The sequence below is a fragment of the Felis catus genome, chromosome B1 (genome assembly GCF_018350175.1).
Source record: "Felis catus isolate Fca126 chromosome B1, F.catus_Fca126_mat1.0, whole genome shotgun sequence".
Taxonomy (NCBI): domain Eukaryota; kingdom Metazoa; phylum Chordata; class Mammalia; order Carnivora; family Felidae; genus Felis; species Felis catus.
Window position 1 is genome coordinate 163,953,810 of NC_058371.1, and position 27,505 is coordinate 163,981,314.

Below are 27,505 nucleotides of genomic sequence, written 5' to 3' on the forward strand. Positions count from 1 at the left end.
TACCAATTTTCATTCCTGTGGAGTTTGCAAATATTTCAAACACAGCCACTACTCTAAGGCGTTCTGCTCTTTATCGTCATGAGTCACAGTCACTGTATCGTTATTATTCAGAAATAGATGATTTTATTTCCTATCCCCATGAAACACCACTTACTTTAAGAGATTACAAACAATAACACCATGAAATCAATGAAGATGCATGTTCCTTTATATTTTATTTACCATACACATTAATAAGTAAATACAGCAAACACCGGAGAAAGGCTTTTTAGTAATTTTTTGGATGTAAAGCTTAACACTTAAAATTATGCTTGCTCCCCCCCGCCACCCACCCCAAATCCACATGCAGCTATCATTTATTTTCATATATGCTGATCCTAGAGAATTACAGACTCTTTACAGTTTTAGAAGAGTATCCTTATCCTGTAACTTAAAACAATTTCACAAACTGCATGTGACCATGGTATAACACCATCATTCATATAGTTCCTCAAGGTGAATATAGCCATACAACATTCACATTAAAATCTGTGTTTTAAACATCATTTTAATAAGCCAAACCACAAGAACCCAGGTTCTAGTTTTAAATGTGTTTATGAAGACTGCTGCTGAGCTCAAAGCATGCAGATATTCATGACCACCTAGATGAGGCTGGATATTGAAAACTCCTTCAGTAGGTCCAATGATGCAATTTTTCACTCATCCCAAGTATCTCCATATTTGTTTACTTTGACTAGGAAAAAAGCACAAATAATTGATGATTCCAAACAGTAATAAGTAAAAGATACTATTTAAGTTTGCTATTATACTAAAAAGTGCTTCTCATTTTGAATAAATGCACATGACAGAAAGGGGCTAGCCAGGACTTTTGCAAATTGAAGTTCAGACACAAATAATGGTGCACTCTATCAAGAACTTGACATAAATATTTGATTCTCGTAACAACCTTATAAAGTAAACACAGCCCCCGTTTTAAGGGTGAGAAAACAGATTAGTAACTTGCCCAAGGTACAAGCCTAATAAAGCAAATAGAACTGAAATCAGAACACAAGTCTGTTTAGGTCCAAAGCATGCGTGCCTTTACAAGTTTGCCATACTAAGTGTGGTATGTATTATAGCACACACCAAAAAGTTACCAGGAGTTAAAATATAGTAACAAACATTTGAATTTTGTTTTCCACAAAAAATATAGTAATAGAAATGATCAAGTCTTCAGGTTGTGGTTAATTCATTCTTTTCTCCCATGAGCTGTAATACTATACAAGAAGGAAAAAGTTTCCACAGTCCTACATCTTACATGAAATTACATTTTGAAACAAGCTCCTCTGTCTTCTCTCTCTTACTTTTAGCCTCTGTTCTATGTAGGGTTCATCGATGGATTACAGCTGTTCTAGTATTCATAACAATGTAAAGGAGACGTTGTCAAAGTATGGACTAGGGACCCTTTCCCCAAGATTCTTTTGGGGAGTGTTTAAAACTATTTCATTATTATAAGAAGATATTATAGGGTTTTCCCCCCTCATATTTTGACTTTTCCCCTAACCTTCATATCCTCATGAGTATAAGGTAGTCTTCTAGAAGCTATATATAATGTGGTGCTATCACTGCCCTGACAACTGATTGATAATAAGCTTCTGTTTCTGAAATTTCTCAGTCTTAATTTCTGATTTAGGTGAATGTCAACAAACATATTTTAGGCGACATTTTCTGACCAGTGATGTCTCGGTCAATGTCAAATTTTCTGTCTAGACTCTAAAACAGAACATTCTAAAAAAAAATCACCCAAACTATTTCAAAACTGTTTTCTTTTAAATTCTGTATATAAAGCATACAAACACACACACACACAGCTTTCTTTTTACAAGGAAAAAAATTATTTCATATTAGTGTCATGTGACAGAACTTCACGACCATTCAGTCAAAACCACAAATGTCAGAATCCAGCAAATGCCAAAGATCTATTTTGTTAACCTTTATTACTAAGGCCCAACCACAACACTCCATATCTGAAACATCAGGGCATGGTACTACGTTGTGCAGAAAAAGATTACAGAAATGAGAGAAATGCTACTGCCTGCCCTCGTGGAGCTTACAGTCTAAATCCTCAAATTAATTAGTGAACAAGTACCAATAAGTCTTTACATATTACAAAGTAATGGCCACTTGAATGCATAATGTTTATGCTAAAGCTTCTTTAATGATAAACATCAACAAGTATTTATTACAAATATATTTGAAAGCTGGGTTTTTTTTACACTAATACCACGACAGTAATATTATCCAACATTGTTAGGAAAACAAAATTCTAAATGAAGCAACTGCTACTGATTAGAAATAAAATTGGTTCTAAGGGGCGCCTGGGTGGCTCAGTCTGTTAAACATCCAACTTTGGCTCAGGTCATGATCTCACAGCTTGTGAGTTTGAGCCCCGCGTCGGGCTATGTGCTGACAGCTCAGAGCCTGGAGCTTGCTTCGGATTCTGTGTCTCCCTCTCTCTGTGCCCCTTCCCCACTCATGCTCTCTCTCTCAAAAATAATAAACAATTTAAAAAATTTTTAAAAATTGGTTCTAAAAGAACAATCATAATAAAAAATACAAAAGATTTTTATGTATTTTTGCGTTCTTTGTGGTGTATGACTCTCAAGAAGGTACCAGGGACTTCCTTCCTTCCTTCCCTTTTTTACAGTAGTAAATAGAAGACCTTGAAACAACTGACATACCCTCTAAAATTCCTCAAGAAAGACATCGTGAAACTCTAACACTGAAACAGGTACAAACCCCAATTCAAAATGCCTTCTTCCATTAGGGGTAAACTTCTGTGCCAGAAAATTTACTTTGGGTAATGTACAGCAGTTCCAAAAGGAATTAAAACTGTGATTTTTAAATTTATAAAGTAAAAGTACTATTGGAAAAAAAAGGTCAAACTCCTCTTTTGGAAGAGCCCTAAAAGCCGGTTTGTAAGGCAAATAACTCTTATTCCAATTTCACAAAACATACAAGAAAATCAATTTCACTACTCAATCATGATTCTCCACTTCTGCTAAAAGTGGCATCACAGCCCATTATCAAGTCACCAGATACGGTTTTATGCAACAGATGCATCATTTAAAAAACATTATCAAGCCCCAAGGTGACTTCTGATAAGAGAAAACATTCAAATGGATTTATAATTTCTACAATGTGTTAAAACTAGTCTCATTGTCTTAAGTCATACTACCATCCGGACTTCATTATTTTCTCACACGAATGGTCTCTGGAACACCTCAGAAAAGGAAAAATTGTTAACTGATAGCTATTCTTTTTTTTAAAAAAAGGTTATTTTGTTAATTGCTTGAGGAGTTAAATCACATATTCGTATAATTAATATTTTAAACTAATGCTGTAGTTTCCAATCCTAAAGAGTAAAGTGATTCATACTAAACTATCATACCTTCTTTTTTTGGCATTCTTTCCTGCATAGGCCTGACTGAGGGGTCAGTCTTATGTGTTAAAGTTACTTCATATGACTCTCTGTTCTTATTCCTTAATTCCTCATATGTAATATTTTTTCTTTTAGGACTTTCTTCAGGGTTGGGATCAGGTCCTAAAACAACAAACAGTTAATAAATGGCGATAAAAGGATTTGAATAAATCCAAAGCAACTACATTTTAGAAATGCTTCTTACCTACAATAAAAACAGAATAAAGTAAAATAAAGGCTCAAATTATTACCACCATCCCAAATTTTTCCCAAGGTCATTACAAAGCTAAAATTGACTTTCTTGTACACTGTTAAGCTTTTATTTCTAAAATTTAAAGTCCACATAAAAAATTAAAAAGTAACCAGGGCCAGAAGAATGGATATCATAATATATGCCAGCAAAATTCATATTCACAAAAATGTTAGTTTTTAAACTAGAAAATTAGTCACACTTTTTATATAATTAAAAAGAAATATAGCATACCAGTGACAATTGAACAAAACCTGACATAGTACACATTTTACTTGGTATAGTTAAATGTTCCTATAACCAGAGCCTATATGCAAATAACTATAACTATTAAAAAAAATTTACCATCTTTATACTTAAACAGAAACACTTCAAAATACATACTGAGAAGTATAAAATATAGGCTTTAATGACAGCACGGATCATTTTTCTCAGATCTAATGGATGCAATACTAAGGCAGAAAAAAGCGGCAGTGATAATTTTGGCCGGGGAACCAGCATTTATTCTTTCTCTCTCCCAAGGAGAGTCAAGGTAGGAATACATATCATTAAAGAGTCAAAAACTGACGCAAAAATCAGGAAGTGGTTACTCCTAATATTAGATGACAGGAACAAATATTAAACATAGTTTACAAAATGTATAACCAGCAAGAAAAGCCATATAAACACTTTAAAAGAAATTAACCAATGCCAACATGACATTCAGTCAACAACTACTTAACTTACAAAAGTCTTACACACCACTCCAAAAATAGTATCTTTCAAAATTTTACACACAAATTGGGTATATCATTTTATTAACATAATCATATTAATTAAAATAATTTTTTAAAAAGAAGTTTTTATCTAAGTGGAATTTTAGAACTCCACAGGAAGATCCCAGTAAATAATCAGAATTTTGAAATCAACATAACTATACATTAAATGTTTTCAACCATAACCTTTTATTTTGCTACAAAGTATACTGCATTGCTACAAAGCAAAAAGGCTTTAAATTTCTAACTAGTCTTAATACTATATACCATTCTTGAAAACTAAATTTTTGCTAAAAAAGAATGCAAATAAAAATATTATAAACTTATATTGGATTTTAAAAGCACTTACATTTCATTGGTAATGAGTAGTTATTAAATTAATTTCCCTTCACCGTGACATTTTTTAAAGTGTGAAGGAAACTGTGTACTAGATTATTAGTTAGGAACCCACAATTCTCATTCCCACTTAGCTGACGAGCACTGAATGTCCTTGGGCAAATCACTAAGCTTCTCTGAATCTTAGTTTTTCTCAATTGTGAAATATGCAAGTTTGACTAGATGATCTATCTATCTCTAAAGTTCCTTCCAGGTCTAATACTTTTTCTCACCAAAAAGAAAATATTTCTTTGTTCTGAAATTGTGGCAAATGATGGAACATAAATCAGAAGATTAGGGAGAATTTTTTCCACTCACAAAAGCCCAATGAAAATATTCTGCATTGTGTAGCGAGCACGATTTACTACTTTGGGAAGGTTATAAAGAGCTGGAAGGAATAAAATATAAAACAGCACTGATTTAAATCTAACTGTAATAAACTACCTATGATAAGTCTCCTTACAGCTACGAAGGAGTGCTTTCTACTTTGAAAGATTAATAATTCTCAATTTCTGGTAAGAGAAAGCAGAACGAAATAGGGCAGGCAGGACTTAAACACAAGGGGAGAGTGTCCTGGTAAGGAAGGACAGCACCTGGGGCAAAGCAGAGGAGGCCACGACTGGCCCCTGTGGAGAGAAGTCGAAGAGTGGCAATCCTGATTTAGAGAAGGGGCTGAGAAAGCAGAGCAGTGGATGGAGAGATGGCTGTTCTGGAGGACATAAAATACACTGAAATATGGGCTTTGCTGTAGTCCTTAGGCAGATACCAAAGGGCATTTTGTCTGTTTGCTTTTATTTGGAAAAGGAATTATGTAACGTGGAATGGAATTTTCTAATGCAAATGGAAGGAAAGATGAAAATCATTACAAAGGAAGAGGCGATGCACGGCTAGAATCCAAGTAGAATGGATTCGGACTTGAGAGTCTGGCAAAATGAGAGATGCAGTAAGAAATAGAACAGCTGCCTCTGAAGATAAAATAATAACTAACCACTCTCTCCTAATCTGCCAGCCTTCTTCCCTTTCTAATTGGGAGGTCTTTGTTTCCAACCATTCAGGAAAAAAAAAAAAAAAAAAAAGTCAAGGCTCTCGACAACTTCCACCCACTTACGAATGTCTTTAATTACTGTAACTTCCATTCTCTCCTGTCTCTTCTTTTCCGAAAGGTTAATTAATACTCACCACCCCCACCCCATCCTGCTCTAAAGCAATGCTGGCCAATGTAATTCTCTGAAATGATCAGAATGTTCTGTATCTGCACATTCCAACAAAGCAGCCACTAGCACGTGTGGCTACTGAACTGAAATGCTTACAAAGCAACTGAGGAATTGAATTTGCATTCTGATTTAATTTTATTTAATAGCTACATGTATTTAGTGGCTACTTTATATTCTGACCTACCTAGAACCCCTTCTACAACCTCTGGAACCTTGACTTATAATCAACTTCTCCCTTCCCACTGTTTCCCCTCTCTCCCTTTAACTTAAAACGTGGACCCAAATCTGTCCCAGCTTAAACAACAAAAGCTCAAATGTTCCTTTAACCTTGTTTGTTCCTTACAGTTACTGGCTTATGGTATTTGCATCAAAGGAAGCGTTTTCAAAGAACATTCTATCCACAATCCCTTATCCAAACCTTCATAGTCAGAAACTTTTCAAAATTCAGTTTCTCAGATTTTAGAAAAATGTCATAGTATATGGCCCTTATATTGCTTACTATCCATCCATTCAGTGATTTGAAGCAGCAATGCATAAACAAACATTTATATTTCTACAACAAAATGCAGGAAAATCACATTTAAGATAAAGATTACAAACAGATTTATGTCAGTGTAGGTCAGGGTCTAAAATGAATTAAGTCAGATTTTATCATCAGTTTAATTACTAAAAAAGCTTTGCAGGGGCGCCTGACTGGCTCAGTTCATAGAACGTTACTCTTGATCTCAAGGTCGAGAGTTCAAGCCCCATGTTAGAAAAATAAATAAATAACAAAAATTTTTAAAAATAAAGCTTTGTGGTTGTTAGAATTTTTTGGATTTTAGGATTTTAGATAAGGAATTGCAAACCTGTACTTTCTAATTCTTTACTCTTCACCGCAAACTAGATTGAAAGAACAAAGGAAGGAAATGAATGTCTGCTGAGAGCCCATTACTTGCCAGGCATTACCTCTGATTATTTCATCTGATTCCAAAAGCTCTTTAAGAGAGGTATTATTATCTCCATTCGGGAGATCAAGAAACTGAAGGAATCACAAATTAGTTACTTGCCTAAAGTCACATAGCTAGCCAATGTCAATCATTCAAATCCAGGCCTTAATCCAAAGTTGATGGTGTTTCACTTACATTCTGTGATCTTCAAAGCTAGTATTTACACAAACTTCACAAAGCATTTTCACATGGATTTTCTCACTTGACAACAGTTCTGTAAGGCAGGTAATTATTATTTTTCTCACATTATAGACAAAAAAGCTGAAAGCCTTTAAGACCAGCCTAACAAGTATAACTTCTTTGAAGCCTCCCTGAGGTCCAATTTAGCACTTCTTCTTTGCTAGATCACTAAAGTTTGTTAGTATTTTCAATTAATGGGACACATTAGTAATTTTTCCTTATATTTCTGTATCTTCTAACAGTCTAAGACAATTTCTCAGGGACAAGGACCACGTCTTATTCATCTACACTTCTTCCATACCTAGCTGAGTGCCTGACATCTACTGGACGTCACAAAACGCAGAATGAAGGAAGAAACAAATGCACAACAAACATGCTGAGTTTAGGGTGGTGGTGGAACATACAGGTGATATCCAGCAGAAAAGGTGATCAAATAAAGTTTATACATACGTTGGACCATAAAATGTTGAAATTCATTTCAAGAGAAGTTTCTACCTTGGGCAATATGATCAGTAATACCAGTGGGAGTAGATTCATTCATAGAAGCACTGAATGGAATTGGCTCATAATGAGGAAGCATGTCTTTTTCTATGTTGTCTGCTGCTGGAGATGTCACAAAAGATGAATGACCACTCACATTTGAGTCATATTTTGACTTCTGAGAATAGTGCCTGTAATTCATATTGTATAAGAAACACAAGTTACTGTCTACACCCTAAGAAGTGTGTCAACATATAAAAACTAGTTATCTTATTTTCTAAAGGAATCGTGTAATTTTAACATGGTCATTTATGATAGCAAAATGAAGTCTTTCTCTCCACCACAAAAACCTTAAAAATAGGTTCTGACCCATTTATACAACTTAAAAATGTCACTCTTAACATAGAAGAAAAGTGCATTAGTCAATATTCTAATCCCTAAGCTTCAGAGATCATTTTTAATGTGTTTAAAGTTCTTAGAAAAAAAGTACTTCGAGTCAGAAATATGTCCAGTATGTCCAGTTCCCACATTAATTGGGAAGTTACTTCCATAGCTAGCAGGCCATAAACACTATTTAGCTAAGGCAGATACGTAAGGATTACTAGCATTCATGGACTTTATCATTTATAACAATTTATCTATTAAATCTACTTAATTACATTACTGATCTACCTATCCAGATGGACAGGATTCATTTATTTATACTAACATAATTAAAACAAAAATTTGGAGAATGTACATACATAACAACAGAAGGATTAAGAGATGGGACTGATGAAATTTGGGAATTCAAAAGAAAAGTCCAAAATATAGTAATCAAAAGTGTTTGCCAAATTAAAATCCTTTATTCTGGGATTAGCATTCCCGACAGGATGCAACTCTCTATTTAAAACAAAGGTAGGGGTGCCTGGCTGGCTTAGTTGGTAAAGCCATGAGACTCTTGATCTTGGGGTCATAAGTTCAAGCCCCATGTTGAGTGTAGAGTTTACTCAAATAAACAAATACAATTAAAAAAAAAACAAATAAAAACAAAAGCAGACAAATTTTACTCCAAGTAAAACAGAAATAGTTTTAGCTTGCTGGAAAATGGCAAGTTTCCAATGGTCCTTCAGGTTAGGCAATGTTTCATGCCCTCAATTATGGCAATATCCAATTACAATTTTTTTTAGCTAAAATTAAAACCCTTTAATAAAAATCAGAGTTTGGCCTACCCAGATGGTGAAGATCGCCGTGCCTGTCCTGAGCGTAAAGCTTCTCCAAGAGGGGAATTCTCAAGATTCTTGAACTTCTCTTGGCAAGTTTTCACGTAAGAAAGCTTTCCAGCAAAATATCCCATGATACAAGCAACTTATTTGTAAAAACAAACAAAAAATGTGACTCAATGTGTCCATTTAGATAAAAATCTTTCCTAAAAGGAAAGTTGTTAAGAAACGTGAGCCTGAATAGAGGTCGTTGGTACGGGAAGACTGAGATTTCTCGAAATAATGGTACAAGTACCATTACACCAGCCTCAGAGCAAACAGAGTCTGTAGATAATAATTCACTTTCACAAAATAAAATAATCCAAAATAAAGTTGCTTTAAGATATAGAAATTTTACTTTACTAATTATTAATATAGACAGGAAAGACGTGGTAAAAGTATAACGGAAATGTGGAATTAAAGCAGAGTTCTAGCCTAATCAGAAGGATTTTAGGCCGTTTCTTTTCCTGTAAAATGGGAATGCTACCATTTGACCTGCTAATTTCATAAGACTGTTTTTAAAATTAGGTGCAACAAACCCCTTAAAATAATGAATTATGAAGTGATACCTAAACATGGCTAGTGTTGCATCATTATGTGTTTATTTCCAATATAAAAGAGAGGCTAACCTGGGAAGATTCATAGAAAAGCCACAAGTGCTCTTTTTTGAAGCAATTTATTAGCTTCTTTCCTATAAACCATACTATAGTATGTAAGTAAATTATGCTTGCTTACGCTTTAAAATGTAAAGAGATTTTTAAAAGTTGGACTTAATTTTAAGACACTTTACTCTGGTTCATCACTACTTGACAACTTTCTTTCCTCATAAACCAAGAGAATTTATTTTAAAATACTGTCTCCTTACACATCACTTAAGAGGAATAGTTTTATTATATTATAAAGAAAAAAATTCCTCCTATTAGTAACTTGTGATTCTTAATGCCCAGGTAGTCTGTTTAATGAAAAGCTTAAACAAACTAGTCAAAACAAATACACCAAATAATGGCTAGGAGTTAGATGAGACAAAACATTTGGTAAAAACTACTTATTTTACTTAGAAAGGAAAACTAGGGTTATTCATACTTACATAGAAGTTTAGGGATGGACCCATATCTGGGGTGACTTGAAAGGATTCCTGAAGATAAAAGGGTAGATATTCCTGAGTAACACTATTGGAGATAGACACATTTACATAATTAGAATATTTCATTTTCTATTAAAATAAAAAGGTTTATGCCAATGTTTATGCTAAATGTAAGAAAATGACACAAATAAGCAAACTATTTCTGTGAATCGTAATCTTCATCTCTTCTAATGTGAGACAAAATAATAAATTTGGAATTGCAGTATAAAGACAGATCTATTTCTCAGCAGCATTGGGCAATCCACAAAGATAAAAGGAAAGATCAGTATGGACTACCTTTAAATACTATCTGACAACATTAGCTCTCTCCATAACCCCAGAGAGGTCTAAGACTATAACTACCGGGCGCCTGGGTGGCTCAGTCGGTTAAGCAGCCGACTTCGGCTCAGGTCATGATCTCGCGGTCCGTGAGTTCGAGCCCCGCGTCCGGCTCTGTATTGACAGCACAGAGCCTGGAGCCTGTTTCAGATTCTGTGTCTCCCTCTCTCTGACCTTCCCCCGTTCATGCTTTGTCTCAAAAATAAATAAACGTTTAAAAAAAAAAAAAGATATAACTACTGAAAACAGAAACCAAAGTGCCCTGGTGCTCAGTTGGTTAAGCGCTGACTCATTCAGCCCAGATCAGGATCTCAGTTTTTGAGTTCAAGCCCTGCATCTGGCTCTGCATTGACAGTGCAGACAGAGCCTGCCTGGGATTCTGTCTCCTCACTCTGCCTCTCCCCCACTAGTTCTCGCTCTCAAAATTAAATAAACCTTTTTTTAAAAGAGAGAGAAAACCAAGTAAATCCAACATTAAGAGAAAAATGAAATCCAAATGACTCTATAATCTATTAGCACAGGTGAATTTATTAGCAAGATCACTTGAAACAGAGTCAATACACAAAAAAATATATGTATCATTTCTATATACTAAAGACAAACAAACGAACCACACTTTTTAAAAGATACAAAAACAATCAAAGATCCAGGAGTAATCTAATGAAAATTTCAAAGATCTGTACCCTGCAAACTACAAAACTTACGGACAGAAATGAAAGCTACAGGGAGGAACATACCATGTCCATGAAATGAAAGACTAAATATTGTAAATATGGCAATTCTCCATAAATTCAATGCAATCCCGATTAAAAATCAAAGACAGTGTTCCCAGAAGTTGAAAAACTTATTCTAAAAATCATGTGGAAATACAACAAGGCAATATTGAAAAACAACAAAAAAATGGAAAACGGACTACCAACAAATATCGAGATCTATGATAAAGCTAGAGTAATTAAGACTGTCATAAGCGCAAGAACAGATAAACCGACCAAAGCCAGAAGAGAGTCCAGAAACAGGTCCACACGTAGTCACTTATGAAAAAGGCAACACTGCACGCAGTGAAAGAGACAGTTCTTTCAAAATATGGTGCCGAGTCACCTTCATAAACATAAGGGGGTAAAATGTACCTTGATCCCACCTCATACAACATAGGCATACCTCAGAAATACTGAAGGTTCAGTTCAAGAGCACCATGATAAAGCGAGAAAAGCAAAAAAGCAAGTCAAATGATTTTTTTTTTGTTTCCCAGTGCATATAAAAACATTTATGCTATACTGTAATCTTTTTTTTTAATGTTTTATTTATTTTTGAGACAGACAGCATGAATGGGGGAGGGGCAGAAAGAGGGGGAGACACAGACTCTGAAACAGGCTCTAGGCTCTCAGCTGTCAGCACAGAGCCCAACGCGGAGCTCGAACTCAAAAACCGAGAGATCATGACCTGACCTGAAGTCAAACACTCAACCAACTGAGACACCCAGGCGCCCCTGTAATCTTAAGTGTACACAGCATTATGTCTAAAAAATAAAATACTTTATTGCTAAGAAATGCTAACCATCGTCTGAGCTTTTAGAGTTGTAATCACTGATCACAGATCACTACAACAAATACAATAAGGAGAACATCTGAAATATTGTGAGAACTGCCAAAATGTCAGAGACACAAAGTGAGCAAATGCTGTTGAAAAAATGGTGCTAAGACTTGTTCAGAGCAGGGTTGCCACAAACCTTAGAGATTTGTAAAGAGTGTAAAATCTGTGAAGTGGCATAAAGCAAAGCACAATAAAACAAGATATGCCTGCATTCAAAAACAATTCCAGATACTTGAAAATTTAAGTGGGAAAAAAATAAAGCTTATAGAAAAAAAGCATAAGAGATTCTTCATGTCCTTTTATTTATTTATTTATTTATTTATTTATTTATTTATTTATTTATTTATTATAAAATAATAAATGAAAATCAAAGCAGAATTCTGAAGAACACAGGTGGAGGATGAAAACCCACACTAGAATATTAAGTACCAACAGGTCATAGATTTCGGTCTTTTAGTGCTAGCTACCCATGCAACAATGTGGGTGAATCTAGCGATGTGCTGGAAAACCAGCTCTCCAAATAACCAGTCCTGATTTGTAATGATCAGCTGCCGTGGAATAAATACTTGCACCATGACCAATGTCAGCTATCAATAGTTTAAAAATTGGCTTGCCAAGTTCTTAAAAATTTAACAACCAGCTCTCTGGAGGTGGTATAAGCCAGTTCCGATATACCACTGAACGAATCTTATAACAGTGAAAAAAAGTGTACAAAAGAGTACTTACTTGTATAATTTCACATATACAAAGTATAAAAACAGAACTAAATTATGCTATCAGCCTCAGTTACACAAGTGAGATAAGGAGAAAAAGGAAGATGGTAACAATACCCACTTTCATACAAAAGAGTTGTTCCTTCATTCTGTCACCAAATAGTTACATACCGCTTACAACAGACACTATGTACTAGGAAGTAGAACAGAACAAGGAACAAGATGCTCTCTTTACCACCTCACAGAGTTTTTACAGTCTAGAGAGAGAATGAAGGCAATACAGTGTGGTCTTATTTATCCACTCAAATATCTGAGTATCTACTACATGCACCGTGCCCAGTGGTCAATGCCAGAGACAGTCTGTTTCCTAAAGGGAAGTAGCAGGAATAGAGGCAAATAGACTTGTCGAAGGTTAATTCAACACTCTTGACAACAGATGGTGGCATTAATTATAGCGGCTGTGCAGATGGAGGTGAACAGTTCACAGAGATATTTAAGAGCTGGACTAGAATGGACATTTATTCCACAGGCAAATAAGAGGTAGAAGTTAAAAGGATAATGTCTCCGTGTCCTGAAGAGTGATACCATTCAGACATGGAGAAAATAGAGAAACTGGTTTTCGGGGTGGGGGGGGGGGGCGGAAATGAACTCAGTTTGGGATGCAATATGTCAGTGTGAGGAACCTGTGAGGAGGTTCATCCATGTAAAGATACGCAGAATATGGTTCTGGAGCAGGTGTCTAGGCTAGGGATAATCATAGGGATTTAAAGCAATACATGGTCTCTGAAGCCCAGGTATTACCGGGTTAACAGTGTATATACGGACTGAAGACTGAAAGTCAAAGCAGAATTCTGAAGAACACAGGTGGAGGATGAAAACCCACACTAGAATATTAAGTACCAACAGGTCATAGATTTCGGTCTTTTAGTGCTAGCTACTGAAAACAGTGTATAGTATAGATCAGACACCCAAAAACCATGAAAAAATGGAGGAGGTGCCACAGGCAGGAGAAAAATCAGAATATGCGGTCATAGAAGCCTAGGGGAGAGAATGTTTCAAAGACTGGTTAAAGTCATATAACCAACAAGAACAGAAACTGCCCATGGAATTTAAGTAACAAGGAGGTTGTATTGGTAACGGTTCAAAGTTTTGGTAAATGTCAGGGGCGCCTGGGTGGCTCGGTCGGTTAAGTGTCCAACTCTTGATTTTGGCTCAGGTCATGATCTCTTGGCTCTTGGACTGGGCCCCACGCTGGGCTCTGTGCTGACAGCATGGAGGCTGCTTGGGATTCTATCTCTCTTCCAAAATAAATAAACTTAAAAGTTTTGGTAAATGTTGGAACATATGCAGAATTTTTTGACACAAATGCAATGGGTTGAAAGAAGTTAAAAGTGAAGTGCTCATTCATGAAGTCTGGCTTCAAATGCAAGACAGCTGGGAAGAGTTGGAAAGGGACAGGAGGAAAGGTTTTTCTTTTTCGTGTTCTCACGTTAAAACAGACCTGGACATGTTTAAATGTTTTCATAGAAAGAGACTGAGTAGTGATGGAGCAGCTAAGACTACGTGGAGTATGACACTGTGGAAGAAAGCGTATACAAAACGTGAGGCATTTTGATTAAATGCAAAATGTCTTGATGGATTTTGGATTCTTTTCCTAAAGTCTTTCCCAATTTCTTTCTTTTCTTTTAAATAATTTATTTATGAATGTTTGTTTATTTTTGAGAGAGAGCGAGCGCAAGCAGGGGAGGTGCTGAGAAACAGGGAGATGAGGATCTGAGGCAAGCTCTGTGCTGACAGCAGAGAGCCCAACATGGGGCTTGAACTCATGAACTGGAGTGGAAGATCATGACTGGAGTAGAAGTTGGACACTCAATCGACTGAGCCACCCAGGCACCCTCCAATCTCTTTTTTTGAGACTGACTTTTTTATTAGAATACTGCACCCAAAACAAACCTTTAATACAACAATAATAAAACGTCTTAATCCTGGGAAAGTTACCTGAGTAATATATCATTCAATGTTGTTTTTTATATTTTTTATTCCAAATTATCAAAACCCTAAGAGTAACAACAAACTCTGACAGTTATTACACATATTATATAATAAACATGATTCCATAAACTAAGTTAAATCATTTTCATTTCATTCAATCTTTCTAAAAAATGGATAATGGAATTCTACTGTAAGGCTCCAGGCTCAGACATTAAGGACAATTACAGAGGCAGATTCTGGAACAATACTCTTGATTATGGTATGACTTTTGCAAATGAAACCACAGAGGCACAAACTGCCACTGATGACAAGTCAAATAATTAATCACCAAATGGTGACTAAGAATCCAGGAAGATTTTAGCTGTAAGAACAATGTGCCTCCTAAGTTACAGGTTCTAACAGTTTCAGTGGGATTCACCGTATCCAGAAGCAGTTCTATCATGAAATATCTGCAACTAAAACAAGGGAATTTCTGCTTCAGTTAGCTGTATCATTAGTTATGTGTAGGATTAGTTATGTGTAGTTAAGTGTAGGAGCAAGGCATTTCTAAGTCAAGCAGGTGCTTCAGCAGCACATATACCAAGCCAAGCAGGTGCAAACAAAAACAAACAAAATAGCAGGGGTGAGATTTTATTGTTAAAGCTAGAAGGTCTGTCTAAATGAGGAGGTACAATCTGATTCTCCTAACCACTACCACTTCTGCCTTAACCTTCAAGCTCTCCAGTCTCCTACTCTACCGAGGCTCAAAAGCTCCAAGAGTTTCTACCCTGTTCTGGGACACCTCATTCCAAGGATATATAGTTCACAAAATAAATGTAATAACCATTTAATTTTAACATGTGGATACTGAAAGACTTAAAAATTTCACTCAATATCCACACATGAATGCACCATAATATTCACGCCAAGAGAATCTGGGACAAAAAGTGTCCCCCCGCCTCTCCATACTATAAGACAAAGCTCTGGTTCAAGGAGCTAGGGAGCCACTGATCTTTAAGACAGGGTAGAAGAATCACCTGAAGTTTGTTAAAACACAGATACCTGGGCCCTACTTTGAGATTCTGATTAAGGAGGTCTGGGATAGGGCCCATGAACTTGCATTTCTTTAAAAAAAATTTTTTTTTATGTTTATTTTTTGAGAGAGAGAGACAGCACAAGCAGGGCAGGGGTAGAGGCAGAGGGAGACAGAGAATCCAAAGCAGGCTCCAGGCTCTGAGCTGTCAGCACACAGCCCGATGCAGGGCTCAAACTCACAGACTGCAAGATCATGACCTGAGCTAAAGTTGGACACTCAACCGACTGAGCCACCCAGGCACCCCTGAATTTGCATTTCTAACAAGATCCTAGGTGACAGTGATGTCGATGGCCTTTCCCAGACCAGGTTTGTCTCTCTAGCTGTTTGCAAACCTTCTTCAGGTTTTTAGTTACTTCGCTCTTGTAGATTGTTAATGTTGCTACAGCAAAGGAAAACATCAAATTTTCAAATCAAGACATCTGAGTCTGTGGGTCCACAGAGACATAACTCTCCTGAGAAGTGTATCAGTGATCATGTTTAATACATTACACTTTATCTAAAAATGAGGAAAATAACAGCTAAGTAAATTTGAAGTTTAAATATTTACCTTTACTAATTAATCCTTGAGTGATCAACATACTTGTTGCAGCCAAAGGCACAGCTAGAAGAGAAAAGAATTTGTCGACATCAACAAAACAGATTTTGTCCGAGTTCATTAGGAAAAATGTGTATCAGTAAAACCATCTAGGAAGTATGTTGCACAATTAAGATCTTTAAAAAAAGATTTTTCCATTTTTAAAAGTTGTATTATACATAGTCAGTAAAAACATAAAAGAAACATTTTAAGTTTAAGAAAATATTACAAAACATTAAACAATATAATTCAAGAACCATCTACATTTGACTTTAAAAGAACCTAAATCAAGAACCATCTAGATCCGGCTTTAAAAGCCATTCATTAGTATCAAGACAACACAGTAAATAGTGACTAAAAACTCTGCATTCGGTAAGAAGGAATACATTAACAACAGGCAAGAAGTATTATTACATAAGAGCCACTACTGAGTAATTACTCAACTCCATGGACCGTGCTAAGCGCCTTACGTACATTTTCTCACTTTTCACTATCTCTGTAACATACAGTACTTTTTATTACCACCTTTTAAAGATATGGAAACTGAAGCTTAGCGATGTTAAGTAATTTGCTCAAGGCCATACAGCTACTTCAATGGCAGGTTCCAGATTCTAATAGTCTGTCTCTCATACCAGACCTCAATCTTTCAAGTTCTAAAGTACGCTGCATGAACCAAAACACAAAATGTTATTTGTCTACAATTATACTGTGGCTGAGGCAAGAACAAGCATAGATTTTTCTTTTAAACCAGTGAATTCCTTAAAACTACATGAAATATTATATATTACAAAATATTAGTGTCAACTACATTAAAAAAAAAGTATCTATATATGTATATATATGCGTATGAATCCAGGCTGAAAAATCCAAAGCTCTCCATTAGAATCTCAAAGGAGCTCATAATTTAAAAATCACTTGTTTTCAACACCAGCACTATCCAACAGAATTTTCTGTGATGATGGGAATAGCCTGTATCCATGTTTTCCAGTTAGTGTGCGGAAAAGGTTTAAAATAGGAACCCTGAGACTATCCTTTTTCATTTATGTATTTATTAAAAAAGTGTTTTTTATGTTTTATTGATTTTTGAGAGAGTGACAGACAGTGTGAGCTGGGGAGGGGCAGAAAGAAAGGGAGACAGAGAAACTGAAGCAGGCTCCAGGCTCCAAGTGGTCAGCACAGAGCCACATGTGGGGCTGGAACTCATGAACCTTGAGATCATGACGTGAGCAGTCGGACACTTAACCAACGGGAGCCACCCAGGCGCCCTGAGACTGATACTCTTAAGAAGACCTCCTTACAAGGTCCTTGGCTGATACGTGGGAATCTAACTGGTAAACAGTTCCCTGTGAGTGATCTAAAACTTTACCTGAATGGTAAGTGTCTCACTGCACCTAAACTGCTAATGCAAATACACGTGCTTTCCTTATGAGACTCTGGAATTTTGGTACCTTCTAGACTGAGGGTGTGTGTGTGTGTGACCAGCCCCCAGTAAAAACCCCAGGCACTGAGTCTATTGAGATTCCTCGACAGGTAACACTTTATTCGTGTTATCCCAACTCCTAGCTGGAGAAACTTACATGCCCTTTAGTGTGTGACTCCACTACCAGAGGAGTCTTGGAAGCCTTGGCCTGGTACCCCTGGTCTCCTCTGGAGTTCACCCCATATTCCTTTCCTTTTGTTGATTTTGCCTTGTATCCTTTCTGTTATTTTAAATTTAAATAGCTACATGTGGCTGCTACCTTGAACAGCACGGTTCCAGACCAGGGGCTGGGAAACATTCTGTAAAGAGCTAGAGGTAAATATTTTAAGTTTTGTGGGCCCCAGGTCTCTCTGTCCCATCTACTCAACTTTTAAAGCAAAAGCACCAAGACAATAGTAAACAAATGAACACAGATGTAGTCCACTAAAACATTTATGGATGCAAAAACATAAATTTCATGTAATTTTCACATGTAACAAAATATTCTTTTCTTTTTTTTCAACTATTTAAAACTAAACACATAAAAACTATTCTCAGCCCAGAGCCATACAAAAACAGATTTGGCCCTTTTAGGCTATGGTTTGTTCAACTCTGATCTAGAATACATGAACAATTTAAGAACTAAGGTAATTAAGATGTTCAAATTATTAGAGATTGCATGATTAAAATCCATAAAGTTAGAAGAGGGCATTAGCTTTGCCATCAGAAACAATCTGCAGGAACCCTAAGGTTTGAATCCCTAGTCTACTACTTACAAATGGATTTCACCTTTGCTAGAAAAATGCTTTAAGATTCATTAAAATACCTTCAGGTATTTTCATTTAAAGTTTTTTGAAAGGTAAGTCCGTTTTAATTATAGCATCAGTACAATTTGTAATCATTCTTTTCCTTCAGCTTGATTCAAGAATTGCAACATGAAGGATTCAAGAACCATACAAGAATAAAAAGTGTTGAGTCAGTTGGCCGTCTCTACAAAGGACAATGCTATCCTCATTTCACTGTCCTTAGGCCAACATGGTATAATGCAAAGAGTAAGTTTGGTTAAGAAGATTCTAGTACTGGGGCGCCTGGGTGGCTTAGTCGGCTAAGCATCCAACTTCGGTTCAGGTCATGATCCCACACTTTGTGAGTTCAAGCCCTGCGATGGACTCTGTGCTAACAGCTCAGAGCCTGGAGCCTGCTTAGGATTGTGTCTCATTCTCTCTCTGCCCCTCCCCATCTTGTGCTCTGTCTCCCTCAAAACTAAATAAATGTTAAAAAAAACAAAAACAAAAGATTCTAGTACTAGTTTTGCCATTCACCACTATGTCTTTGCATAAATCTCTTAACTTCTTTTAATGTTATAAAGGATAATGGTTTAGAACTAAGGTCTCTCTGGAGCGCCTGTGTGGCTCAGTGGGTTAAGAGTCTGACTCGATTTCACATCATTGGTGAGATCAAGCCCCATGTTGGGCTCTGCACTGGCAGCTTGGAAGCTGCTTGGGATTCTCTCTCCCTCTCTCTCTGTCCCTCCCCTGCTAGTGCAAACTCACACTCTCCCTCTCTCAAAATAAATAAACTTCAAAACAAAAAAAAAAAAAAAAAAAAAGAGGGGCACCTAGGGGGCTCAGTTGGTTGAGCGTCCGACTTTGGCCCAGGTCATGATCTTGTGGTTCACAAATTTGAGCCCCACATTGAGCTCTGTGCTGACAGCTCAGAGCCTGGAGCCTGCTTTGGACTCTATGTCTCACGCTCTCTGCCCCTCCCCCACTCACACTCAGTGTCTCTCTCTCTCTCAAAAATAATGCAAAAAATTAAAAAAAAAAAGAATTAAGGTCTAATTCACGTATTCTGTCACAGTAAAAGGGAACAGTAAACTGAAACAGACTTCAGAGATTTCTAGTCTTTAACTGGAGTAAAGGGATACTCAGAAAGAGTAAGTCATGTGCCCAAAGCAACACAGATAGGTAGTTTGTGGTAGAGCTGAAACTAAAACCCAAGTCTCTTGGCTCCCTGGTCCATGGCCTTATTCCACTGCGGTACATGACTCCTATTTCAAGATCTGGCCCTCAGGCTATGGTTCCCTCAACTCCCGCAACTCTATTTGCTCTATTGTGTCAAGTGGCACCTGGGTGGCTCAGTCAGTTCAAAGTCTCGACTGGCTCAGGTCATGAACTCACAAGGTTTGTGAGCTGGAGCCTCACATCAGGCTTACTGCTATCAGCGGCCGTCAGCACAGAGCCAGCTTCGGATCCTCTGTCCCCCTTTCTCTCTGACCCTCCCTTGTACACACGCTTTCTCTCTCAAAATTAAACATTAAAAAATAATAATAATCTGTTTCTTTTGGCAAATGAATAATACTGCTGACTGAAAGCTATTTTGCATTATGACCACAGTCCCAACCATATCCAATACACGGACTCCTAAAATTCCTTAAACTATTCTCCTCTTACAATAGCAAAATGCCACACTAAATTCATAATAGTACCCAACTGAACCTTTTATTTCATTAATCACAGTAGCATTAACCATTTAATAAAGAAAACACCTACAAAATAAATTGAATTAATCCCCATAATCCCATGAAATGAGTTATTATCCCCATTTCACAGATAAGGAAACTGAGGCATACAGGCATCAGGTACTTGCCCAAAATCTCATAGCTAATAAATAAGTGATGGGGCTGGGATTTGGATCCAGACAAGGGACCAAAGTCTATACTCATCATTCACTATACTGTTTCATTAGAAAACCAGTAGAACACATGTATATGATCCACAAAATCCATAAATGATGCATAAAACCAGTATGAATTCATACATCTTTTCAATAATACCAGAGACTTAGAACTACTGTAACATGTAATACACACTAAACTGACCCTCTTATGTATATTCTTTCATTACCTGTATGTTTGGGCAGGGGTATAGCCATTTTTTTGTTAGTGCATAGGGCCACAATGTCAAGCAACTAGAAGTAAGATCCCTTCATAGCTATACTTTAAAATGACCCCTAGACCAAATCTAATTTTTTTTTTTAATTAAAAAAAAAAATTTTTTTTAACGTTTATTTTTGAGACAGAGAGAGACAGAGCATGAACGGGGGAGGGTCAGAGAGAGAGGGAGACACAGAATCAGAAGCAGGCTCCAGGCTCTGAGCTGTCAGCCCAGAGCCCAACGCAGGGCTCGAACTCACGGACCGTGAGATCATTACCTGAGCCGAAATCGGACGCTTAACCGACTGAGCCACCCACGCGCCCCAACCAAATCTAATTTTAAACCAAGATGAATATATTTAATTGATCTAAAAATTATGTAAAAATTACCTTAGTAAGTACTTTTTCTACCCATTCCTATTTTCATCACACCTTTTTTTAAAAATCACTGGACATAAGATGATACTCCCCAAAGTAACATGGATTCCATGAATTCATTTATACGTTAACAACATCACATATTGCATATTTAACATGTTAAACACACACGTCCTTATATGAAGATACAAATGTTAATGTACAAAACTCCCTGATGCATGACTGTTAGTTCTCCTGGTAATTGTACACTGAATTGCCTATCATCTGTGGCTACAGCCAAGGTTCTGTTTTCTATATCTGATGTTATTACAATATGCAACACCTAGCCTATCTCTGTTTTAAAAATAATCATTATTAATGTACTAATATAAATTATTCAGTAATTTCCCAGTAACTCATATATGGTATATAACTAACGAGCTGGGTTTTAGCCTCTCCTTATTACATGCTTTCTAACTTGTGATTACTGGTTTGTTTTTTTTTTTTTAAGATTTTAAGTAGTCTCTACACCCAACATGGGGCTCAAACTCAAAACCCTGAGATCAAGAGTCACATGTTCTATCTACCAACAGAGCTGGCCAGGCACCCTGTGATTAATCTGTTTTAATACACAGAATTAATTACTGAGGCTTCTATTATTCATACACTACATGCCCTACTTTTAACAGCCAGGCATATGTGAGTACTCTGCCTATTGATCACTGTTCTTCAATACTTTCAGCATAATGCTGTTAGAGCTATTTAGAATGTTAAACTTGTACAGGAACATGAATTTATCATCCAGAAATCTATCTAGACACCGTAGTAGCCATGTGGCCATGAGCCTAACATTACAATGATCTCAAACCCCCATGTACCAGACTGGTCTTTTCCTTAATTCTGTGTCAACAACAGACTTGAAAACAGATCACTTTATCTACTCTATGCAATCTACAAAGATAAAATATATTTTGCCAGAGTACAATTATGTTCCCAGAGAAATTATTCCCAAACTATGAGCCGTGAAAACCTTTTACAGGTCTTTGATCCATGATGACAATGAATCTAAAAAATTCTTCTCATCTGCAGATGCATCATCATCTAATTCTTACTCAGGTTCTTTCTAGCTTGAAAGCTCTGTAAGTCTCTGAATATTAGACTGAAGACAAAAGGCACAAGATTATGAGAGCTCCTATTATCTTCTTGGTCTTTGTTAATTCTTTTACCACCACTTGTTCCCTTATCCATGGGTACTACCCAAATTGATCATGTATTCTACCATTCCTACATATTAACTACATGACAGGTACTATTATCAGTTTTACTCTTTTATTTCTATACTCAATTCCTTGAATTCACTAATATAACACACCTCAAACCCTAATTTCTCACATACTCCTTTGCTTCTCTCTAGTTGCTTACAGAGCTTCCACAATCAAATGTTACAGCAGGAAATCAAAGTGCAACTAAATTCGTTTCCTCCTTCCAACAGGAACTCTCTCAAACTACCTTTTAATCAGTAATGCCATCATCAGTTGGCCTCCTAATTTGGACATCTGAAGTTAATACACCCTATTGTCAGTTTGTTTAAAAACCATGTTATGTATCCTTTAAAAAAAATCTTCCAGGGGGCACCTGGGTGGCTTGGTCATCAGCTACTGATTTCGACTTGTCATGATCTCACAGTTTGGGAGTTCGAGCCCCACATCAGGCTCCAAGCTGACAGTGCACACTGCTTGGGATTCTCCCTCTCTCTCTCTCTCAAAATAAATAAATACACTTAAAAAATCTTCCAATGCCATCCCACCTGCCCTAGTCCAAATGACACCACAATCAGTGACATCTCCTCACTGACCGTACGTCTGATACAATTTCAAAAGCTCGTAACAGATTTCACAAAGTACAACTTATCCTTCTAACCTGTCCTGAAACCCTGGTACCTGATCTTCCTTTTAAAAATTTACAAACCAGATGAACATAAGGGAAGAGAAGCAAAAATAATATAAAAACAGGGAGGGGAACAAAACATAAAATGACTCTTAAATATGGAGAACAAACAGAGGATTACTGGAGGGGTTGTGGGAGGGGGATGGGCTAAATGAGTAAGGGGCATTAAGGAACCTGCTCCTGAAATCACTGTTGCACTATATGCTAACTAACTTGGATGTAAATTAAAAACATAAATTAAATAAAAAAATAATTAAAAAAAATTTACAAACCAACCCCTTGGCCCTAGAACCGAAAGAATATAATGAACCAAATCTTTTACTTCTTGGTATTATGTTTATTTTCTACCCCCAGCAAAAGATCTCTATTCCAATCAGTTCAACCTCAAGTCTCCAGTAGAGATCAAGTTATTGTAGACTCTGCCTTTGTTCACTATTCCTTTCATCTAAATGTTCCTCCAACATTCTTCTTCATTTACCTCAAGTCCTATTAATTGTTAAGACTCATTTGTTCACTAAGGCCTTTTTTAGTTAAATCAACTCCAATTAATTCATCCCTTTTTAAAATTCATACAGTCATCATGTACTTAATCTTTCCCTAAGTGTTTCATGTGCTATCATTGTCTCAATTACAACAAAAAAAACTACTTTAGGACAAAGACTAGGTCTCATAAAATTTAAATGCCAGGCCAACTGGTGAAAATACACATCTTCTTTAATTATTTAAGTTACCTCCCTTTCTAAAATTCCCTTCTACTTTTTTGGTAGAATTACTTTTTTGGTAGAAGTCTGAAAGGACTTCAGTGACCAGATGAAGCAACTCTAGGATTCTGTTCCAAAGTAAGATTGTTTTGTCGCTTTCAACATAATCCCTGTATTTATTTATTTACTATTTTTTTTAATGTTTGTATTTGAGAAAGAGAGAGAGACAGAGAGAGAGAGTACTGAAGTAGGGGAGGGGCAGAGAGGGAGGGAGACAGAATCGGAAGCAGGTTCCAGGCTCTGAGCTGTCAGCACAGAGCCCGACACGGGGCTCGAACCCACAAACCATGACATCATGACCTGAGCCAAAGTCGCCACCCAACGGACTGAGCCACCCAGGCGTCCCGTATAATCCCTGTATTTAAAAAACAAAATCCTCATACGGTCTCTAGTCAAAAATCCTCTAGTAGTTTGACAGCATTTCAGAATGATAAAGTGGAAACTGACTAGGTTTTATCATGTAAGTTAGGAATCTTAAGAGTTAAAATCCCAAGCTTCTGTCTCAGACAGACCTGGCTTCAAGTCCAGACATAACAACTGACCAGCTGTGTAACACTGGGTAATTCATTTAACATCTCTAAATCTTAATTTCTTCATCTGTAAGGTGAGGGTAATAGTTATCAACCTTACTGGGTTGTTTTTATATAATCCATGTACACTCAGTAAATGCTAGCTATTATTGTCACCAACAGAATTAACTCTTAGTTTTGAATAAACTTTCTAAATATTATTACTTTAAACATACACAATTCATTTTCCTTAATCAACCTCTTTTAGCAATAATCATACCATACCAAAAGCATGCCATTTTTTTCCATACGAAGTCAAAATAATCTCAAGTACTAAAAGTCAAATTTTGGGGTCGCCCAGGTGGCCCAGTTGGTTAAATGTCCAACTCTTGATTTCGGTTCCAGGTTCATGAGATTGAGCCCAGTGCCTGGCTCTACACTGGCAGCACAGAAGGGCTTGGAATTCTCTCTCTCTCTCTGCCCCCTACACTCGTGTGTGCACACGCATTCTCTCTCAAAATAAATAAACATTAAAAAAAAGGTCATGGGGCGCCTGGGTGCCTCAGTCAGTTAAGCATCCAACTTCAGCTCAGGTCATGATCTGACGGTTTGTGAGTTTGAGCCCCATGTCAGGCTCTGTGCTGACCTCTTGGAGCCTGGAGCCTGCTTTGGATTCTGTGTCTCCCTGTCTCTCTGTTCTTCCCCCACTTGATCGTGTGCGCGCTCTCTCTCTCTCTCTCAAAAACAAATAAAGATTATAAAAAAGGTGTTGTTGTTTTTTTTTAAAAAGGTCACATTTTATTGATTAGAAAATTTAACTTACATCTGAACCAGAAGCTTTCATCATTGCACTCTGCGAAGACTCTTCTTTCTTCCTCGGTTGGAATGTAATCAGCCCCTATGTCTTTGTACCAAGGAAAATTGGCAAACGTTAAAGTGCTCATGGAAAAGCTAAGCCTAAAAATTTAATTTAGTCTGGACATTAACAAAACACTCTTTTTTTTAAACGAAGTAATGAAACAACTGGCTTGTAAACTTTTAACAAACTTTGCCTTCAAACAGGAGTTAGTGCTATTATCTACTCATCAGGACTAGCTACATAATGTGGTGGTCCAGTGCAAAATGAAAATATGGAACCACTGTTCAAACTATTAAGAACTTCAAATGGCAACACATCATTCAACCAAGTGTGTGTGACTGCAGTGGTCACATACTCAAGCAGCCAGTCCAGTTGCTATTATTCAAGGCAGGGAGCTCTTCTGCATGGAAAGTGCTTCTAAATACAAACATTTAATATTGATAATTACGGGGAATTGGTCTTGGAACTTCTGCATTCGGCTCTCGAAAATCAGCCCTCCCATTCATCTTTCCTGCATCAAAAACAGTTAAGTATTAGAAATGATGACATATACCAAAATAAATTAAGATAGTAAAATCACTAGTCTACATGGCAATCAAGAAACAAATATTTACTAAACACTACTACATCTGAAGTACTTGATGTAATAAAAATAGTCACCTAAATAAAAAAGTCACAGACCTATTAACTAATTTGGAACTGATTGTTCATCTTAGGTCCCTTAATTGAAAAAAGAACAATAGGGCCTTTATAAATATTTATCAACAGATTACCTCAAATTAAGATATAAAAGGATATCGATAAAAGACACATTTTTCCTCCTGAACCTGGTTATTTCACATTATCCTATGTTTTAAACCTTCCAGACATAGAAGAGGAAAAAAATCTCAAAAGTCATTTCTGGGATTCCATTTTTAAAAAATGAAATAATCATCGGGGAAGATACAACCTCTCCCACAAGCCACTACTCCACAAAAGCTGAATAACAAAGACGTCACACCCTTCTCCGTAGGGTTAAAAGCTAACAGAAAATTCTGTATTCTCCAAACTTTTCTCGCTCCCTGGGCAAACATTTCAAGAGCATTTATATTTTTGTTTACTGTTTTTTTTTTTTTAAACCCATTCCTCAAGACTTAAAAGACAAACAGATTCGACAACTGCGTATTTGCTAAAGTGCTCACACAGGATGATTATTCCATCTTAAAAACCATTTACATAAAAATGGGAAATGGCATTACGATTAGGATAGCAACTGAGGCCCTTGCATATTTCACTCACTCGGTAAACCTACATGTCAACCCCTTGGCTAGGAAAAAAAGGATACATGAAGTCTGCTAAGCAGACTACCTCCATCCTGCAACAACAATTAAAAGTGAAACCTGATTTCCTGTAACTGCATACCACCTAGAAACCCTAGAGACACGGCTGACAACACAATTTTAACCTCTTAATCCCCCAAAAGACCCCTGAACTGAACCCTCGTCGGCCTAACGTCTGTTCCCACACTCCATCCCCCACCACCATATCGACGTCTAGCACCTGCCAACACCCCAGTACACACGTTCGTCACCACGAATCACTCCCTCGCCTCCCCGGGGCACCCGCACTCCGAAGCCCGAGAGCCAACGCGCGATCCGCCAACCCTCGCAGGCGGGAAAATGGCGGAAGGTGCAGGATAGCGGCTGGCCGCGCGGAGGTGGTGAGTGGGCAGGTTGGGGCGGCATGGGGGCTCTTTGCGTCACCTCACCCACCTCCTGACGACAGCGGCGAGCGACGGCACGGCGAGTCCGGGCGATCGGGGACAGAAGGCCTGGAAAGGCCAAGAGAGGGGAAAGCGCGCGGGGCTGCACCGCAGCAGAGTTGGGGGGTGGGGAGCAGACAACTTGGCCTCCAAGAAGTCACCCAAATACGGGATCAAAATGACCGCGACCCGGAAGCACTGGCAACCTGCGGAAGGAAATGACGTCAGACTCCTCCCCCCCACCCCCTGCGGAATTCAAAGGCTAGCTGCCTCGGAGTGGACGCAGGCGCAGGCGCCTGTCGGCACCGCCCCCTCTGCTAGTCCCTCCTCCCTTCACCCCCAGGCCGCGGCGCTCGCGAGCTACAGTGCGGCTGCGCGCGCCGCCACTGCGGGTCAGGAGTCCTGCCCCGCCCCCTTCCTGACGGCCGCGGGACGTTGGGCCTCAGGCTCCTGTGACGCACCTGTCATCTTCCGGTGACCGGCTGACGGGAAAGTTCAGGAACACCTTATCCCCTAGTTGAGATAACCGATTTTTCTTGGATTTCTCTGGTTTGAGGCTTTACACAATTTATTTCATTCTTTGAAAG

General features: G+C 37.5%; 1 protein-coding gene across 7 annotated transcripts; it reads right to left on the reverse strand.

Moving 5' to 3' along the window:
* Positions 1-196: 196 nt before the first annotated feature.
* OCIAD1 (OCIA domain containing 1) lies at positions 197-27,080 on the reverse strand. Of its 7 annotated transcripts, none has more exons than XM_003985391.6 (9): positions 26,929-27,080; positions 25,626-25,688; positions 25,142-25,222; positions 16,324-16,377; positions 10,032-10,079; positions 8,915-9,050; positions 7,719-7,894; positions 3,431-3,583; positions 197-733 (listed from the first exon to the last, which is right to left on the reverse strand). In XM_003985391.6, exons 2-9 carry the CDS (start codon positions 25,681-25,683, stop codon positions 696-698), a joined length of 744 nt encoding a protein of 247 aa, XP_003985440.1. In that variant the 5' UTR covers positions 25,684-25,688; positions 26,929-27,080; the 3' UTR covers positions 197-695. The 7 variants fall into 7 exon arrangements, with proteins under 7 accessions (XP_003985440.1, XP_019685088.1, XP_019685090.1 ...); XM_019829529.3 differs by lacking the exon at positions 26,929-27,080 and adding an exon at positions 26,739-26,870; XM_019829531.3 differs by lacking the exon at positions 26,929-27,080 and adding an exon at positions 26,717-26,802.
* Positions 27,081-27,505: the final 425 nt, after the last annotated feature.